The sequence below is a fragment of the Strongyloides ratti genome (genome assembly GCF_001040885.1).
Source record: "Strongyloides ratti genome assembly S_ratti_ED321, chromosome : 1".
Taxonomy (NCBI): Eukaryota; Metazoa; Nematoda; class Chromadorea; order Rhabditida; family Strongyloididae; genus Strongyloides; species Strongyloides ratti.
Window position 1 is genome coordinate 9,422,602 of NC_037307.1, and position 19,771 is coordinate 9,442,372.

At 20.8% G+C, this 19,771-nt stretch overlaps 6 protein-coding genes across 6 annotated transcripts; 1 reads left to right on the plus strand and 5 right to left on the minus strand.

Moving 5' to 3' along the window:
* Positions 1–7,907: 7,907 nt before the first annotated feature.
* On the minus strand, positions 7,908–8,144 carry SRAE_1000291600 (Hypothetical protein; the record flags this gene model as incomplete). Its single annotated transcript, XM_024650048.1, has 1 exon — positions 7,908–8,144. The coding sequence occupies one exon, from the start codon at positions 8,142–8,144 to the stop codon at positions 7,908–7,910; it is 237 nt and encodes a 78-aa protein (XP_024503864.1).
* Positions 8,145–8,504: 360 nt separating this feature from the next.
* Positions 8,505–8,789, minus strand: SRAE_1000291700 (Hypothetical protein; the record flags this gene model as incomplete). The annotated part of the gene is made up of 1 exon (XM_024650049.1): positions 8,505–8,789. The coding sequence occupies one exon, from the start codon at positions 8,787–8,789 to the stop codon at positions 8,505–8,507; it is 285 nt and encodes a 94-aa protein (XP_024503865.1).
* An 830-nt stretch (positions 8,790–9,619) lies between these two features.
* SRAE_1000291800 (Acetylcholinesterase) lies at positions 9,620–11,364 on the minus strand (the record flags this gene model as incomplete). Its single annotated transcript, XM_024650050.1, has 2 exons — positions 9,620–11,203; positions 11,248–11,364. 2 exons carry the CDS (start codon positions 11,362–11,364, stop codon positions 9,620–9,622), a joined length of 1,701 nt encoding a protein of 566 aa, XP_024503866.1.
* Positions 11,365–12,260: 896 nt separating this feature from the next.
* Positions 12,261–13,079, minus strand: SRAE_1000291900 (S-methyl-5'-thioadenosine phosphorylase; the record flags this gene model as incomplete). The annotated part of the gene is made up of 1 exon (XM_024650051.1): positions 12,261–13,079. The coding sequence occupies one exon, from the start codon at positions 13,077–13,079 to the stop codon at positions 12,261–12,263; it is 819 nt and encodes a 272-aa protein (XP_024503867.1).
* Positions 13,080–14,165: 1,086 nt separating this feature from the next.
* Positions 14,166–14,892, minus strand: SRAE_1000292000 (Hypothetical protein; the record flags this gene model as incomplete). The annotated part of the gene is made up of 3 exons (XM_024650053.1): positions 14,166–14,407; positions 14,463–14,799; positions 14,851–14,892. 3 exons carry the CDS (start codon positions 14,890–14,892, stop codon positions 14,166–14,168), a joined length of 621 nt encoding a protein of 206 aa, XP_024503868.1.
* Positions 14,893–16,537: 1,645 nt separating this feature from the next.
* Positions 16,538–18,818, plus strand: SRAE_1000292100 (FI18412p1; the record flags this gene model as incomplete). Its single annotated transcript, XM_024650054.1, has 5 exons — positions 16,538–16,618; positions 16,673–17,914; positions 17,965–18,519; positions 18,568–18,622; positions 18,673–18,818. The coding sequence occupies 5 exons, from the start codon at positions 16,538–16,540 to the stop codon at positions 18,816–18,818; spliced, it is 2,079 nt and encodes a 692-aa protein (XP_024503869.1).
* Positions 18,819–19,771: the final 953 nt, after the last annotated feature.

The following is a 19,771-nucleotide window of genomic DNA, read 5'->3' on the forward strand; positions in this document are numbered from 1 at the left end:
AGAATAAATAACAATTTAAATTATTATTTAAAATTGTAATAATATTATATTAATGGAATAATTTTTAATACTATCATCTTTTAAAATCTTCTTACCTCAAAACCAAGAAGGTGATGATTTTATAAATTAAAAATTAAACTCTTAAAAACCTGTTATCTTATTTACAAAATGACATACTTTTATTCACTCAAATTTATAATAATGATAAGCATAACATTTAAAGATTCAATATATTTTTAAGAACATAAAAAGAAGTATATATAAAATTTATTACATTATTTATTTATTTTTATTAAAAATTAATTTTATTATTATTTTTTTTTATTACTATTATTATATATATCAAAAAAAAAGGAAAATAAGATTATTATTTAAATTTAATAAACGATAAATATGTAAATGAAGTAAAAGTCATTTTTAACTAGAGAGTCATTTAAAACATGTATATATAAAGATAGATATAAACTTTAAATCATTTAAGTTAAAATAAATTATATAAAAAAAAAAAGTTAAGAAAAAGATCGTATAAAAAAATGTCCTTGATTTTTGCCTTTCTTTACTATTATTACTTTATCTTTTATATATACCTAAATATTTTTATACCAAACGTTCATCTACTAACAACAACCGACCTCGATTAGATATATATATTGGATACCTGTAGATTCTTTATATAAATATAACTATAATAAAAAGGGATAATTTATATAATATAAAATAAAATGAAAAGTCATGGAAAAAAAATAAAATTTTTTTATAAACCTTGATCTAATATATTTATTTTATTTATTTTTTTTTTTTAAATATTCCTCTTTTTCTCTATCTATTATATATATATTAATAAATAATAAACTTTTCTCATACTTATTATTAATAATTATAAATAATAATAAAAAAAAAAAAAAGATAAAATATATTATAATAATTTAAATAGTATGGCCCCCTATAAAGAATCCCTATTGTGAATATATGAAGAAATATATATATATAAATATATATGTATATATATATATATCCATAAATACATTAAAAACTTGTAAAAAAAATTTTTATCAAGGTCGAAGAGGGGGGTATTTACAAATAATTGTGAGGTTGAGTTATGATTATAAGATAATGATGAGAAATGCCGAAAACGGGGGTTTGATCAAGGTAAGATAATGTAATGAACATTCTTCTTTCATTTTTAAATGAAAATAAAAGTTTTTATATATAATAGATCATTTTTATAGGTCATAAACTTTTGATTTAAATAAAGGAACATTTTAAGGGTATAAAAAAAATTTTTTTTTATAATATAAATAAAAAAAAAATAACTTTACAAAAATAATATTATTAAAATATAAAATTTTATATATATATATTATAAAAATTGATGATTCAAAAATATTATAAATAAAGATATTTATACTGATTCATAAAGGCATCGTTGATGAATAGATATATAAATGTAAGAATATTATACATACATATATGTATATATCTTTGTGTAATACATTTTCAATATATGTATATATTTATATATATGAAAAAAAAAGGAGTTGAAAAGAGAGTGAAAAAATGGCTGAGGAAAAAGTATGATTGTATATATATATATATAATATTAAAATATTCCATATCATTTGTGACAAAATAAAGTTTTTGTCTATACAAATAACACATATATATATATGATATGATATATATTTGTAATAATAATAAATTTTTACAATTATAATTTTCTTGTCATTAAGCCTACAAAGATGATTATACAAAAAAAAAACTATTTATATAATTGATAGTAATGAATAAAATTAATTTTAATACTTTTAAAATAAGACATACAAATAATTGCAGAATAATATCAATACTAATTTTGAAATAATTTTTATTTATACATTATAATTTATGATGTCTTTTTTTTTTTAGTTTTAAAAAAAAAAGTATAATTATAGTAGTAAGTTATTTTAGATACTTTTTTAAATAATCTAGTATATTAATAAAAAATAAATGAATACTTTTTTAAGATTAAATTTTTTTTTGATATATAAATGTAAATATATATACATATATGTATATGTATTACAAGAAAAGTGAAAATATTATGAGGTCGATAAAATAAAAATTCTAGAGAAAAGAAAAATGTTTAACATTTTAATTGTAATATTATAATAAAAAGAAGATTGCATTTAAAGATAAACATTCTTTAAACTTATATAGGTAATATTAAAAGAGGTTCTTGAAATTGAAGATAGAATTTATATGGCTTTGATAAACAAATGATATGTGATTAGAAAAAGGGTAAAGAAAAGATTGACGGCAGGTCAATGGTAAGGACCCTATTTATTAAATATGTTTCATATATCTTTTCTATCATCATTGCTTATAATTATTAGGGTATATACCTGTGCCTTTTAAAGATACTCATAGGGGTATTAATAAATATATATAGTTATATTCAGGAAAGGTCAATGCTAAAATAAAAAGAGAAACTAGTGTGTGATTTGTTAAAACTATTATATGTACATTAATCAAATGATACCCACTAAAATATGGTCCAGGTTAAGCTGGGATTTGGCAGAAGGAAACAAAATAAATAATTAAAAATGAGGTGATAGTTAATGGTTAAATGAGTAATAATAAATAAAAAGTAATTATTAAAAGACATAAATAATAATCTTAAATATTTTAAGATAATAGTTATAATATGAAATTTTATTGTATTTAAACTAGATTTTTAATAGAATAGAATTTTGTAATTATTTACCTGACATCCCTTTACTCATTTAAATAATAAAATAAAAAGTTTAGTATTTATAATCACAATTACTTAACTGATTATATCTATTTTCCCCCCTTATTATTATTACTATCATATTAAGATACCTAACTTTCTCTTTGCCTATTCTTATATACCACCTGAAAAGTTTTTATGTCATTTGTAATGACTGATGAATATTATAATTATAAATTGTTCTTTATCATATAGTTTATTATACAAGTATATTAGATAATTCCTTATATTTTCATAATAAATAACAAAATATATATAATTGATAAGAGATGTTTATTTAATGTATATAATATTAAAATGAAAATATATCTAAAAATATTTTATACCATAAAATTTAAATGTTTTAGGTGAATAAAGAAAGAAAACATGCATTTTGATGGTAAATATTTTATAAAATGATAGAAAAAGTTATGTTGTTAAAATAAATGACAGTAAAAAAAAAAAAAGATCATTCTAGATAATGATCAAGAGGTCGTCATTTTAAAGCACTTCTAAGATAGATACAGAATAAAATAACAAAAATTTTATTCTTGCATTATTTATTTTTTTTTTCCTTACATAATGAAATAACATAAAAACCCTAACATACACCAAGATGTGCTTTAATGTGAATTCTAATTAATTTTTTTTACCACTTTCTTTACTTTAAAACTTTAAAATGTCTTTTGTGACTTAGGATGTGTTAAGAGAACAACAAATTAAAAAAAAAGATGGGGAAATGATAAAATGTATCAGATTTTAAGATGTTTAGTTGTAAAAGTAAATGGAATTAAATGTTTAAATATTAAAGAATAATATTTGAATTGATAAAAAAATTTAAATTGTTTTGTAGTACATACAAACTTTAGTATTTTTTTTTTACTATTAATATAAAATTATGTAGTTATATGATATATTGGCATTTAAAAATTAAAATTATTCTATGACAGTAGTATTATACAAATAAGATTTTATGATTAAGAAGATTCAATTTTTATTAGAAGAAATGTAAATATATTTATTAAATAAATATACAGAAGTCTTTTTGTAATTATTTATTAAAAATGTCAAAAAGCATCAAACTTTAAAAAAGTAAATATACTAATAAATCTTGTTTTTTACAATAAAATGAAATGTTATAATCACTTTATATTGTTATTATATTTATTGTCTTAAAAAAAAAACTTTAGAAATGTGGGAAAATTTTTTAATTGTCTACCTTCATTTATAGTATGTCCTCTTGACCTGTCTTCTCTTTTTTCAAGATCATTCCTAGATTGTTGAGTGAATAATGTAAAAGATAGTTATAAGTATAATAATGTAAATAAAAGTTAAGAAGTCTAAAGATTAAAAAGCTAAAAACATTTTTTTTTATGTTACTAATATACCTGTTTATTATCAATTTAATCAAAATTTGTTAGATTCAAATTTTGGGTAATAAATGATGTATACAAATTTATGTATTAAAAAATATACATTAAAAATGATGCATTATATTGAATGAATTATTTTTAAATAAATCTTTTAAATGTAAAATTTACAATTTTTAATTATATTTATGGTAAGAATGTTTTTTTCTAATGTTGGTAGTTAATCATTGTGTGCTAAACATTCTTTTGTTGTAGAAATTTTTAAGTGTTTTTATTGTTAAAAAAATTTTAAAGATAAGACGGCAAATATTTAAAAAATAATAAATAAAGAATTTATATAACAAATTATTTATTAAATTAATGTTTGTGTGGAAATGTTAATTATATTATTAAAAGTTTTTTATTCAAAAAAAAATATTTAAATTGGTAAATAACATTTATTTTTTTAAACTTCTTAATTCTAAAATTTTAATTATGAAATTGAAAAAAAAATTAAATTTAATTAAGTGAATTAGCCAAAAAATTTCCCATACCGGGAATCGGACCCGGGCCGCGTGGGTGAAAACCACGAATCCTAACCACTAGACCATATGGGAGGTGCCTATGGGGTTTTTGATATTAACTATACCAACGAATTAAAATGTTTCATGACTATTAAAAAAAATTACGAAAATTAAAAGTTTACTAGCAATAAATAGAATAAAATTTTATTTATTTAAAACTTTAAACAAGTAAAGTCATCTATTAATCCATTTTAGCCATCAAATATTATAAAGAACAATAAGTAGAATATATGTACCAAGTATTTTTAAATTCACTTCCAAATAAATTTAAAAAAAAATTAAAGTTTGCGAGAATAATAGCTTAAAAAGTTTTTCTTATTTGCAAAAACTATTATTTTTTATGTCGTTAATTTTTGTAAGAGTATTTCTACTAACAAAATTCATAAATTTTAAAACTTGTTATACCATACTTTTCTTTCCATACAATATTGAAATTAAAAAAAAGCATTTAAAATCTTTAACCTTTAAGTTTAATCAAACATAAAATTAATGAAAGTTTTGAAAATTTTAAATTTTTTTGGCTAACTTATAATTATTTGAAAAAAAAAATTATAACTATAAAGAATAAAAAGAAAGTGCTCTATAATAACTTTTAAAAGCAAATTAGTTGATATTAATTTTATTCTTATAAGATAAGTTTAAGCTAACATACTGAAATGTTATGAACAAAGAATATTTAGAAAAAATTTCCGCCTTTTGTTATAACTCTTCTGAAAATGAAGCTAGAAACAAGCGGATTTCTGGAATCAACTTCATTTTAGTTTTCATATGGGGTCTACCTTCAAAATTTTTTTATATCATCAACCATTTTTGAGATATAAAAAATGATGACAAAAAATTGAGCGCGAAAAAATACCAAGCACTATATCTTGAAAACTATTGAAAATCAAAAAAACTTTTCAACGTGGACTACACTTTAAAAGTTGAAAGAAGCCCAGCGCAACAAATTTCATACTTCTATGAGCTGTGTAACTTGAGTTATGAGTACGTTCTTGAAAACGTTTCTCAAGCAACATTTCTCATCATATCTCAAGTTTGAGACGTCCTATGAAGATGAGACCAACTTCAATGAATTTCCTGTAAAAATCTGACCTAGAATATATCTTTTAATTTAAAAATACTTAACTGGATCATGAAAGGCGATTTTTTGCAAAAAATATTCCCCACATTCGCCTCCAACTTTGAAAGCTCATAACTTTTGGAGTTTTAATTTTTACATATCCTTGATTATATTCAAAATTCATCTCTCCTCAAGGGCTATCGAATGAATATAATATTATGCCAAAATTCTAAAAAAAGTTTTTTTTTTAAGTTCTGATGACATGTCAAGTTGGAGCTTCTTGGACAATTTTTGAAACTAGCGAAATATTGAAGTTATTTTTACAAAAATTATTCATATTAGAATAACTTTTAAAGAGAAATCGTTTGACACTAAGCTTATTTTCATATGGCAATTTTTAGCTGAAATGCTGAAAAGTCATGAACAATGAATATTTAGAAAAAATTTCCGCCTTTGGTTATAAGTCTTCTGAAAATGAAGCTAGAAACAAGCGAATTTCTGAAATCGTCTACGTTTTAGTTTTCATATGGGGTCTACCTTCAACACTTTTTTATATCACTAACCATTTTTGAGATATAAAAAATGATGACAAAAGATTAAGCGCGAAAAAATGCCAAGTACTATATCTTGGAAAATATTGAAAATCAAGAAAACTTTTCAACGTGGACTACATCTAAAAAGTTGAAAGAAGCCCAGCGCAACAAATTTCATACTTCTACGAGCTGTTTAACTCAAGTTATGAGTACGTTCTTGAAAACGTTTTTGAAGTAACGTTTTTCATCATATCTAAAGTTTGAGACGTCCTATGAAGATGAGACTAGTTTAAATGAATTCCCCGTAAAATTCTGATCTAGAATATATACTTTAATTTAAAAATGCTTAAATAGATCATGAAAGGCGATTTTTTGCAAAAAATATTCCCCACTTTCGCCTCCAACTTTGAAGGCTCATAATTTTTGAAGTTTTAATTTTTACATATCCTTGATTATATTCAAAATTCATCTCTCCTCAAGGGCTATCGAATGAATATAATATTATGCCAAAATTCTAAAAAAAGTTGTTTTTTTAAGTTTTGATGACAAGTCAAGCTGGAGCTTCTTGGACAATTTTTGAAACTCGCGAAATATTGAAGTTATTTTTACAAAAATTATTCATATTAGAATAACTTTTAAAGAGAAATCGTTTGCACTAAGCTTATTTTCATATGGCAATTTTTAGCTGAAATGCTGAAAAGTCATGAACAATGAATATTTAGAAAAAATTTCTGCCTTTTGTTATATCTTCTTTCAAAATGAAGTTAGAAACAAGCGGTTTTCTGAAATTGTCTTTATATTAGTTTTCATATAGGGTCTACCTTCAAAATTTTTTTATATCACCAATCACTTTTGAGATATAAAAAATGATGACAAAAGATTAAGCGCGAAAAAATACCAAGTACTATATCTTGAAAACTTTTAAAAATTAAGAAAACTTTTCAACGTAGACTACATCTAAAAAGTTGAAAGAAGCCTAGCGCAACAAATTTCATACTTCTACGAGCTGTGTAACTTGAGCTATGAGTACGTTCTTGAAACTTTATCAAAACTTTTTTTTCTTATCATATCTCAGGTTAGAGTGGTCCTATGAAGTTGGGATTACTTTCAATGAATTTCTCGCAAAAAATTGATTTAGAATCGTAAAATTAGTTTTAGAAATCTTGTTTTATTCGTGAAAGGCGATTTTTTGCAAAAAATATTCCCCGCTTTCGCCTCCAACTTTGAAGGCTCATAACTTCTGAAGTTTTAATTTCTATATATCCTTGATTATATTCAAAATTCATCTCTTTTCAAGGGCTATCCAATGAATATAATATTACTTTTAAATTCTAAAAAAAGTTTTTTTTTATAACATAAAAATTTTTTTTAGATTGTACAAAATTTAACATAAGTTATTTTAAGTTTTAATATAAAACATTTAAGAGATAAAGAATTTATATTAAATATATATGTTTTTTTTTTATTTTTGATATTATCATATTATATATAAAATAAATTTTATTTTTTAAATATAAAAACGTTGAAAAAGATAAATAAAAGAAAAAATTGTTAAATCTTTAATTGTAAACTTTTATCATAAATAACTTTTTTTTATGGAAAAATTCTTTTCATATAATTCAGTATTTGTTGTTAAAAAACTATAATATCAGATTCATGAAGGTCTTTGCATCGACATTCACTTATAATATGAATTAAATCAAAACTTTTTTTAAGAGTATGACAATAACCAATTCTGCTTTCTGCTATACATTTTTTTTCACATTTAGTTTTATCACAGCCTACACGACGGATAATTGTCATAGCAAGATCACAAAAAATACAAAGAATAAGAATTGAAAAAATAAGAGCAGTGTAAAATTTTTTCATTTTTTAAAAATATCACAAGAAGATTTGTAACGCCAGACTTTTATATAAACCAAAGTATATTATTATTAAAATATGCATAAAATAAAATTAAAGTTTTCATTTATTATGAATTTAAAAATTATAATTTGATATACAATGTTTTGATAATCATTTTGATCAGTTTCAAAAATAAAACATTTTCTAACAACAATCTTTTAAAAAAATATATACTAAATCAACTTTTAGTTTCATTAAAAATGATAAAAGCATTATAAATAAATTTATTATAATCAATTTAAACGTTGATAATTTATTTAAAATTTGAAAATAATTAAAAAAATAAACGATTAATTTTAAATTATTTATCTTAGTATTCTTTTTTTATTCATCAACAAATTCTGGTGGAGGATGTACTGTACATACACATCTTTGATTATAAGCTGTAAATATATTTCTGAAAAATGTATCACTTTTCTTTTTTATTTTAACACAATATGCTTGTGTTAATGGACTTGTACCTGGTTTCTTTAATTCTTTGCTACATTTCTCAACACAACTTGTAAAATCACAAACATTTGTTGCTTCATCCATGAAACCACCAAAAATACCGTTAAAAACAATGGCAATAGTAATAAAAAGACGACATACAATAAGTGTGATTTTCATTTTCAATAATTTTAAGAAATTTTTTTGAAATATAAAAGAATTTTTTTACATTAAAAATTTACATAACTTCTTAAAAAAACTTTTTTTAAATTATTTTTTATTATTATAAGAAATAAATTTTATGATATTAAGAATGATATATTATTAATATAACCATTAAAATTTTATATACAATGTTTTATTAGTTATTGAAAATGTAAAAAAATATCAAAGAATTAAAATATTTAATACATAAATAATTTCATATAATTAATACAAAAATATACTTTAAAAAAAACATTATAATGACGTAAAAAAAATATTTTTTTTTGAAAAATTTATATTGTAAAGAATAAAATATAATTTATGATCGGAATAAATTTAAAACTACTATAACTAATATTCATAGATTTAAAATATTTTTAAATTATGTTAATTGACTAAAATAAAATTGTCATTTAATGATTTTTTTAATTTGAAGATCATAAACAATTTGATTTGTATATCAATTAGTTGTTAAAAATTTTTTTTGTTTTTTTTTAAACAAACTAACATATTGTTAAATCAATTTATTTTAATAAAATAATTTACTATAAATTTTAAAATTAAATACAAAAGTTTATTCATACATGTAAAAATTTATATTTCCCATGAATAAATAATTATTTATTAAAAATCATAAATTAAAAAATATTTTTACAAAAAAAGTGGGAAATAATAAAATGTTTTAAAACTTTTGAGTCTACCTATAATTTTTAGCCTTAAACATTTTATTTTTAATTTTAAAAAATATATTTGCTTGTGATATTTTCAAAAAAAATTTTACAATTATATATTTAGTGGCAAATAATTTAAATTATACGTCTTGGTATGTAAGGTGATAAAATTTTACACGTTTTTGTTAAAAGTTTTTTCTTATGTCTGATACTTCTATAACTTAATTGATGAACAAGCAAAGCTCCAACTTGCTTATTTGAAGTAAATTCTTTCCATTTTGTAGATGGAATACCTGATTTAGCAAAGTTTGAAATTAACTTCATAAAATGCTCAGAAAATTTCTTTTCTTTTTTTATTTTTCTTTTTTCATATACTTCTGGTTTTCTAAATGGCATACCAAATTCATATTCAAGTTCATATCCATGCATAGCACCCATCCATTTTGGCCAAGGATTAGCACTTGATACTACTTTGAATTCATAGTAGTAAATACGCCCATTAATAATTCCAGAAATATTTATAATATATTTTAATATATCACAATCAAAATATACTTCACCTAAAAATCTAGCAGCACTATCTCTATATTTTCTTCCACATTTTCTATACATTTTGCTTAATTTTTTAGTAATATTTGGTGGTAGTTTTAATTGTGAAGATACAATATCTATTACTTTATTATAATGAATTTTTTTCATATCACAAGAATTTTTTTGTGATGATGCTTTATATTTAATATCATAACCACAACCAAAAGTTTTTTCATCTGAAAAGTATGATGGCAAAAAATATGTAAATTCATTAGATGTTTTTCCAATGAAAAGATCAACATCTTTTTTCATTTGATGTTTATCTATCTTTTGTGTTACATTTCCTTTGAAAAACAAAGAGTCTTTTTCAATAGGAGAAAAAACGAAATGGAAAATTGTTTGACTAGATGCTTGAACTTCAGAACCAGCTTTTATAATATCATTAACCTTAGCTTTAATTAAACAGTTTACAATATTTTTATTACCACTTTTGCATTTTAATTTTTTTGCTACTTCTCTTGTTGCATAAGAAACATACTTATTTGAATATTTTCCCCAAACATTATCAACAATACCTGAATTAGATAAAACACGTTGAAAATATTTTGCGCTATCTGGAGCATACAAATGTGCATTAACAGAAACAGAACCAGCACTTTCACCCCATATAGTTATTTTTTTTCTATCACCACCAAAATTTTCAATATTTTCGTATACCCATTTTAAACCCATTTGTTGATCTAAAAGTCCCATATTTCCAGGAATATCTTTTGATCCTTCTAAATAACCAAAACCTAAAACTCCAAGACGATAATTGAGATTAACAACTATTGTTTTAGTCTTGGCTGCTAAAACAGAACCATTATAAACATCTAAAGAAGCTGATCCTGAATAAAATGCTCCACCGTATATATAAACAATAACGGCACCTGTTTTTTCTTTTGGAACCCACATATTTAATTGTAGACAATCTTCAGAAACTTTATTTGTTGGATTCCAAAAATCATAACCTTCAAAACCTGTTGCTATAACTTCAGCTGCACATGAATTTGCTAATTTATTTGCCATAAATGTTCCTTTCCATGCCGGTTTTTTTAATGATTTTGGTGGTTTAAATCTCAATTTACCAACGGGAGGTTGAGCAAATGGAATTCCAAGGTATTCATTAACAACATTATCAAAATAGTTCTTAAAATTATTATAATTATGATTAAAAAGATAAAAAAAATTACATATGAAATTCCTTTAACAACACCATACTTAGTTTTTACAACATTCTTAGGATCTTTGCCTCCAAAAATAAGACAAAAAAAAGTTGCAATTAAATATGTTAATAACCATTTTTCCATTTTTTGAGAATATAATTTTGTAGAAAAAGCTAGTATAATAAAAATATTAATATGTTTGCCAATTATGAAAAAAAATGTACTTTCATTTAAAAAAAACATTTGTTTAGTTTCAAATATTTGTTAATGAGATTTTTTAAAGCTACTAATTTTTTACATTTAATGTTTCTTTTAATCAATTAATTGCAATATTTTGTTAATGTACTTTTATTGCCTATAACTAAAAAAATTTTTTTTTTTTTATTAATATTTAATTTTTTTTTTTTTGATATTTATGTATATAATAAGTGCATTTATAATAATGCTACAAACAAGCAAAAAAATGCCTACATGATGCTTATATATTTTGTTAAATATAGATAGTCTTACATTTAATGTTGATATAAAAAAAGTGAGAAAATCAACATTTATTTATTTTTTTTTAGTACAATTCTAAGAAAAATTGAGAAAATATTTATGTTAAATAAGGAGACTAAAATATTTTTATTCATAATGCCAATTTTTCATCTATTTACATTGACATTTTTTATATTTTTTTACCTTAAACATAAGATTATAATATTAATTATAATTCTTTTTAATACTTCAAAAAATAAATTCCACTATTTCTATAACTTTTTTTTTATTTACAAATGCATTATACTTTCAAAAAAATAATGCAAATGTATCCTTTTTATCAATTTGACAAAAATGTTTTTTAAAAAAATTATTATATATAACAGTAATTGTAGTTAAAAGTGCTTTTGTACCAGAAGTTAGAAAAAAAAAAGTTTTTTTCAAGTGAAGTTAAATAGTTATATGTAGTAAAGGCTTTTGTATTGATATTTTATAGAAAAAAAAATAATTTATTTGTTTGGTTTCTTTCAAACATATTTTATATATTCTATTGTTTCGCTTTTTTACATTACAGAATTTCTAGCTGTTATTTGAAGTTTTTCACATTCTTCAGTAAAGTCAACATCCCGAAGTTTATCTAATAATTTAATAAATATTTTTAAACTATTAACAGAATTTGTCTTCATTTGTTCAGTTACCATTTCAACAGAAACATGTTCATGATTTTCTTTCCAACAATCATAATCAGTTACTAATCCTAATACAGCATATGGAATTCCTAATTCTTTTGCTAAGACAACTTCAGGAACAACAGTCATATTAATAATATCACCACCCAACATACGATACATATTACTTTCTGCTCTTGAACTAAATCTTGGTCCTTCAATACAAACAATTGTTCCTTTATCATAGCAAGGTAAATTTAATTCTTTACAACAATCAATTAAAAGTTCTCTTAATTTTTCATTGAATGGTGGATGCATTGGTATATGACATACACCAGCTGAATGGTTTTCTTTTCCATCATAAAATGTTTGTTGACGTTTTGTTGTTTTATCAATAAAATCATCTACAACAACCATATGTCCAGGGGCAATGAATTCTCTTAATGATCCACTGGCACATGAAGCAACAATAATATCACATTTTAATTCTTTAATTCCCCAAATATTAGCACGATAATTAATATCAGAAGGTGAAAATTGATGTTTATCTCCATGTCTTGAAAGTAAGACAACTGTTACACCATTAACTTCACCCTGAACAAATAAACATGATGGTTCACCATAAGGTGTATTAAATTTAAGAAGTGTCTTATTTTTCATAATATCCATATTTTCAAGTCCTGTCCCACCAATAATACATATTTTAGGTGTCATTTTTACAATAATCAAAGTATAAATAAAAGCTATAATGATATAAAGTACAAATTAGTATGATACCAAAAAATGTATATGTATATAATATCAAAATAAAAGAAAAATTTGTACTTTTAATGATAATATTAAACTATAAAATATAAATATATCATGAATAAAATATTAGATATATATTAATATTAAAAAAAAAAACAAGTAAATAATACAAAGTATATAAAAAATCGATTTATAAATATATGTATAAAAATGTTATGTCATAAAGCTTGAAAATGTACTTTTTTTTTTTATTAAAATAATGATATAATATATATATCTTTTACATTTTTCTGTCTTTTATCATCATTTAAATATATAAATCTATATTATACAAATGTCAAATAACTAATATTCATTTTGTAAATATATATAATGATAGGAGAAAAATGGTTTTGTTCATATACTTATATATGTATATATATATTTCAAAATAACGAAATAGTATTTTAAAAAAAAAATCATTTTATAGAACATTATATATCATACAATATTAGAACATTAAAAAATAAAAAAAAAAAAAAGTTGTAGAAAAGAACAATAAATGAAGAGAGAGAGAGAAGTGTATTTTATACACAACAAAAACAATTTCATCACTATCATTATCACTTATACATATATATAATATTTATTATAAAAAAAAAATCACTTATATAAAAGATTAAAATTTTTTATTTTTAAGCGAGATGAAATAATATATTTTATTTTTTATATTATAAAAATATAAACTATTTCATTTCAATTATAAAAATATTATAAAGTAAGTTAAATGGACAGGTCATTATGTTCTAATCATTTATAGAGTAACATTAATGATTATATATGTATATATATATAGTTTTATATCATATTTAGTAAAAATATATTATCGAGATAAAAAAATTCGTTGATTAATAGATAAGAAAAAGAAAGCTTTTTAAGAGAGATAGAGATAATTAGGCAATTTAATGTGTACGTGTATATGTATGCCTATGTGTATCATTGATAAGATAGTAGATAAAAGATGTCATCTCATTTTTTTGTCCTTTTGATTAAATTGTGGTTTGTTTTTCTTTATGTAGTGTAAGGATAAATATCTCCAGCATGAGGATTCCCATGGTAATTATTAATATTTAGTGGTGCTGTCCTCCAATTTTGTCCACCATATCCAGGAGTTGCAAATGGATCTTTGTTATAAAGTTTATGATATTCATTTAAATATTTATATAACTTCCAAATTATCCATAAGAAAAATATTTCAAGAATTGCTAAGAAAAAGTAAACAATAACTAAAAGTATTCCAACCCATTTTGTTGCTAAAAAAATATATATAATTTTATTATATAATTAATAAAATAATATAAAACATACATTCATCTGACATAACATAATCACCACGTCCAAGTAAACTTCTAATACCTTGATATCTTCCAAAAATAAGAAGTAAAGCAACAATCAAAGCTACAATCAAGAGGAAAGCAATTAAAAAGACTTGTGCTGATAAATGAGGTAAAACATATCTTGCTTTATCTTTTTTAATTCCATAAATTAATATACCAATTGCAATAAGTATAATAATTATAGAAATTATTCCAACAATAAACCATACCAAATAAGTAGCACCAAAAATTTGAAAATTTTTTATCATTCCATAGATAGCAAGTATACATAAAATTACCTCAACAAATGCTACAATATACCCAGCTGTCTAGAAATAAATGATAATTTTTTTTTTTAAGATATAGAATTAAAATATTACCCTTAGATTACAGCAACATATTCTATTTGAAGTCTCCACCATTATTTTTTTAAGAATAAAAAAAAAATAAGAAAAGTATCACATATAATTTTAAAAGATGTTTAAAAATATTACAATTTGAAATGATATATTTTGATTAGAAGTTTCCTAAAAAATGTTAAAAGGAAAAGTTATATTATTTCTGTACAAAATATTTATTTTTTGTTCTTTATTTGAATTTTTGTTAAAATATAAAAATAAAAAAAATAAGAAGAAAAATTTATTTTTCCATATTTATCATACCATTTAATATTATAAAATTTATATATGTTAAATATTAATATAATAAAAATGAAAAACGTAAGATGACTAGTGATAATAATTTGTTGGAAGAATAAAAGAAACAGTTATATAAAGCTATTATTATAAGTTTTCTACTAATGTTACACACAAATTTTAATAAATAAGAGTGGCAATTGTTTTAAAAGATATGTTATATAATATTTTTGCTATAATGTCTATACAAATACACATATTGTGATCAAATCAACAATAATAAGATATATATTGATAAGAGGGATTGAATGATGTAAAGCATTTTCTTGACTATAATGATAATAATTCTTTTATCCAAATGAATTGATGTAAAGAACAAAAAGAAGGATGGCATTGATATTAATTTTTGTTTTTATATGAATATATTTTTCACATTCTTTAAAAATGTTAAATAATAAAAATAAATAAATTTATTATCTATTCATATTAAAAAGTAAAGAATATGTTGATATATTTTATAAATATATGTAGATTCTTATTTCATTTTTACTTTACCACTATTGTTATATTATACTTATATAATATGGTGGAATAAAAATTAATGTTTCATGATAAATGAGAAACATTTTCATTATATTTTATGTTTTTTTTTTCTTTGATAAAATTATATTATTTAAGTATAACTATTTTCAAAAAAAAAAACATTTAAATATATTTTATTATATAATATAATATTAATTATATTTTATGATAATTTATTTTTTTTTTTTGTAATAAATACTTTACTTCATTTCAAGTGATATATTATAATAAAATGTTTATAATATAAAAAAAAATTGTTTCAAAAATCATGTTTTGGTATAATAAATTATAATTAAAAGTAGGAAATTGTTAACAATACAAAATATATAAAAGTAAAAAAATAAAATGATAATTATCTAACATAATAAAAATTAAATTTCACAATATGATAAAAAAAAACGTTTAAGGAAATAAATCACAATAAAAAGAAGATGGATTATTAAGTATTTTCAATAACAATTTTATATAATATATAAATCTTATATAAAACAATTTCCAAAAAAAGTTGTGATAAGATTTTTTGTACAAAACAACTTACTTTAAGAAAGTTTTATTTTTAAATTTTATCTAAAATTATTGTCGGCATTTAAATAGTTATAGTTAAGAGTTATAAAAAAAAAAGGAAATTAAAATTATTTAATAAAAATATACATGGAGGTTAAAGACTCTTTTCTTTAAGCTTATTAAAAGTATTTTCATAAGAAGCTTAAAAGAATGCATTATTATATAGTTAGTTAGTAGTTTGTTTGATTATTCTCTTTTTATATTTAAACTTTTTTTTTTTTTGTTTTAAAATTATATTATTATTACTCTTTAGTCAATTTTTATATATTATTATTTTTAAGAAATAATGGAGAAAGAATTTTGGCAAAAAAATTTTCCTAAAGAAGAAGTTTTTAGTAGTGGTAATAAAAATCAACCTGATATTTATGTATGTCTTTTTAATTAATTTTTATTTATATATATATATATTTTTTTTTAATAGTTATGTAAATATGATCTTAAAAATAGCAAATATAATGAAAATAAAAAAAGATCAGTAATTTTAAAAATATTTTTAAAAAGTATCTCATTTTTACCTATAATAAATTGGTTACCAAAATATAATTTTAAAGAAAATTTTATTTCTGATATTGTATCAGGTTTTACTACTGGAATAATACATGTTCCACAAGGTATAGCATATGCTAAACTTTCTGGAGTATCTGCTGTCTATGGATTATATGTCAGTTTTTTAGGACCATTTTTATATTTATTTTTTGGTACATCAAAACATGCAAGTATTGGTAGTGTTTCATTTATTGCTTTAATGACTGGTGTAACTAATGAAATGATACAAGAAAAATATCATATTGGTGATTTTAAAGAATATAATAAAACATTTATTTATAATAATAATGAAGAATGGAAAAAAGATGTAACTCCAATACAAATAACAACATCATTAACATTTACTATTGGTATTATACTTTTTATATCAGCAATACTTAGATTAAAAGTATTAACAACATACATGCCTGATTCATTGATAAAAGGTTTTACTACAGGTGCTGCTGTTCATGTTCTTTTATCACAAATTGATGATATTTTTGGAGTTAATATTCCTAGAATATCTGGTTTTGGTAATATTATTTTTAAATTAATTGCTTTAACTAAAAAAATACCAAATATTAATTTTATAACATTACTTTCAAGTATCTTTACAATTGTTTTTTTATGGATAGGTGATATTTTTATAACACCATATATTAAAAGAAAAATAAGTCCAAAATTAGTTATACCATTTGAAATGATAATAATGGCAATTTTTATATTTATATCATATTTTTTTAAATTTAATCATAATTTTAATGTTGGTATTGTTGGGGAGGTTTCAAATACCCTACCAAAAGCTGAATTACCAAATTTTAAAATTATACCTGATATTATTATTAATGGAATTATGATAAGTATTGTCATTATGACAGTTCATTTATCTATGACTAAAATGTTAGCCACAAATATGAATTATGAAAAAGAATTAAATAGTGGACAGGAGTTGTATGCAATTAGTTTTACCTCAACAATTTCTTCATTTTTTCCTGTCTATCCAAGTGCATTAGCAATTGGGAGAACAATGGTTCTTGTTTCTTCTGGAGGTAAAACTCAATTAACAAATCTTTTTTCTGCTGCTTTTCTTTTATTTGTTATTCTTGCTATTGGACCTTTTCTTTATCACCTTCCAATGGTAAATTTATAATTTTTATTTTTAAAAATTTTTTATTATTATTATTATAGTGTATCTTATCATCAATAATTGCTTTTGCTTTACGTTCAATGTTTAAAAATCTTTTAACAATAAAAAGTGTTTGGATGAGTAGTCAATATGATGGAATGATATGGATTGTTTCATTTTTAACAACTGTATTTACGGATATAGTTTATGGTTTAGTTATATCTATAATTTTTGCCTTATTTACTATAGTATTAAGAACTCAAAAACCAAAATGGTCATTACTTTTTCCAGTTGCTTCAAGTTTTATTATACCATTATCAAGAAATAAAAGTAAAAGTTTAGGTGATAAAGTAGATGAAATAAGTAATTGGAATGGTGAAAATGAATATTCTCCACTTTTTGCTGTTCATAGATTTGAGGGTCCATTAGTTTTTACCAATGGTGATATGTTTAGAGATTCATGTTTTAATTCAATGGATGAATTGAAAGAAAGAGTTAGAATAAGAAATTCAAGTGTTCCAGGAGATATGACATCATTAATCTCGGATATTGTTTTGATTCTTGATTTTTCAAGAATATCTCAAATAGATTTAGCTGGTATTAAAGTTATTAATGAGGTAAAAAATATTAAATAAAATTTATATATTTAAAAAAATTTTTTTTAGATTATAACTCATGCAGAGATGTTAAAAATTCAATTAATTATTACTTCATTAAGTTGTAAGTTTTTTTAAACATTATTTAATAATAATTAAATATTTTTTTTTAAGATTCAGCTTCGAAATCTTTTAATAAAGCAGGTATAGTTAAAAGAGGAATACCAATTTATGATAATGTTCAAAAGGCAATAAATGCTGTTATACATTTTGATTATAATACTCATAAATGTAATGATAATATCTGTATAAAAATGTAGAAATTATTATTTTTAATATGTTAAACTAAAAGTTTATTATTTTTAATAAAAATTCATTTTTAATATAAGTTAATTTTCTATTTTAATATTTGTTATTTATTCTTAAGTTACTATGTCAATTCATATTAATGATTAGTGAAGTCAATATTATGATATCCAATATATTAGAAGTAGAAAATTCTAAAAAAAGAAATAATTAGATTATAAAACTTATTAAGTTGACAAAATTTTTTGTGAGAATCATATATATTATACTTTAAGAAATTTTTCTATTTATAAGTATATGTAATGAAAGAATCTTCTTGATATTTAAAAATATCATGTTGGCAATTGACTAATTATTTTATAAAAACTTATACTATTTTTAATTTATTTTTCATTTAATTATCTTTATTTAAAAAGTAAGTTTCCCCTTTTGAATCAATATTACAATTTATTACTTTTTTAGCCAAACAATTTTTTGAATATTTATTTTGCACAATTATTTTCAAATAATAATTATATATTAAATAAATAGTAACTTTTTACCATAATATTTAATTTGCTTGTAAAGTTTTTTAAGTTGAGTAATCTATATTTTTTTTATCAAAAATATTAAAAATTACAGTATTGTCAAAATCTATCTTTTAAACATTTGAAATAAATTCTATTTCCATTTTAAAAAAGAAAGTTAAGATTACTAAACTTTTTGATAGATACGAAATTTAAAATAAAATAAAAATTTTTTTTAGAAAAAATTATTATTGTTAAATAAAAGTTTTTAATATATTTATAGTAGTAAAATTTATTTCTTTTTATCTTTCAGACAGGTTTAAAAACAACATATTTAATAATTTAATGCAATGTAATATATTTCTGTTTTCCTTTTAAAATTATTTTAAAAATATTTTCCTTTTTTTAAAAAATTTTATTAATCAAAAACATTAATTTTTTTTTTTTACTTTATCACTGTA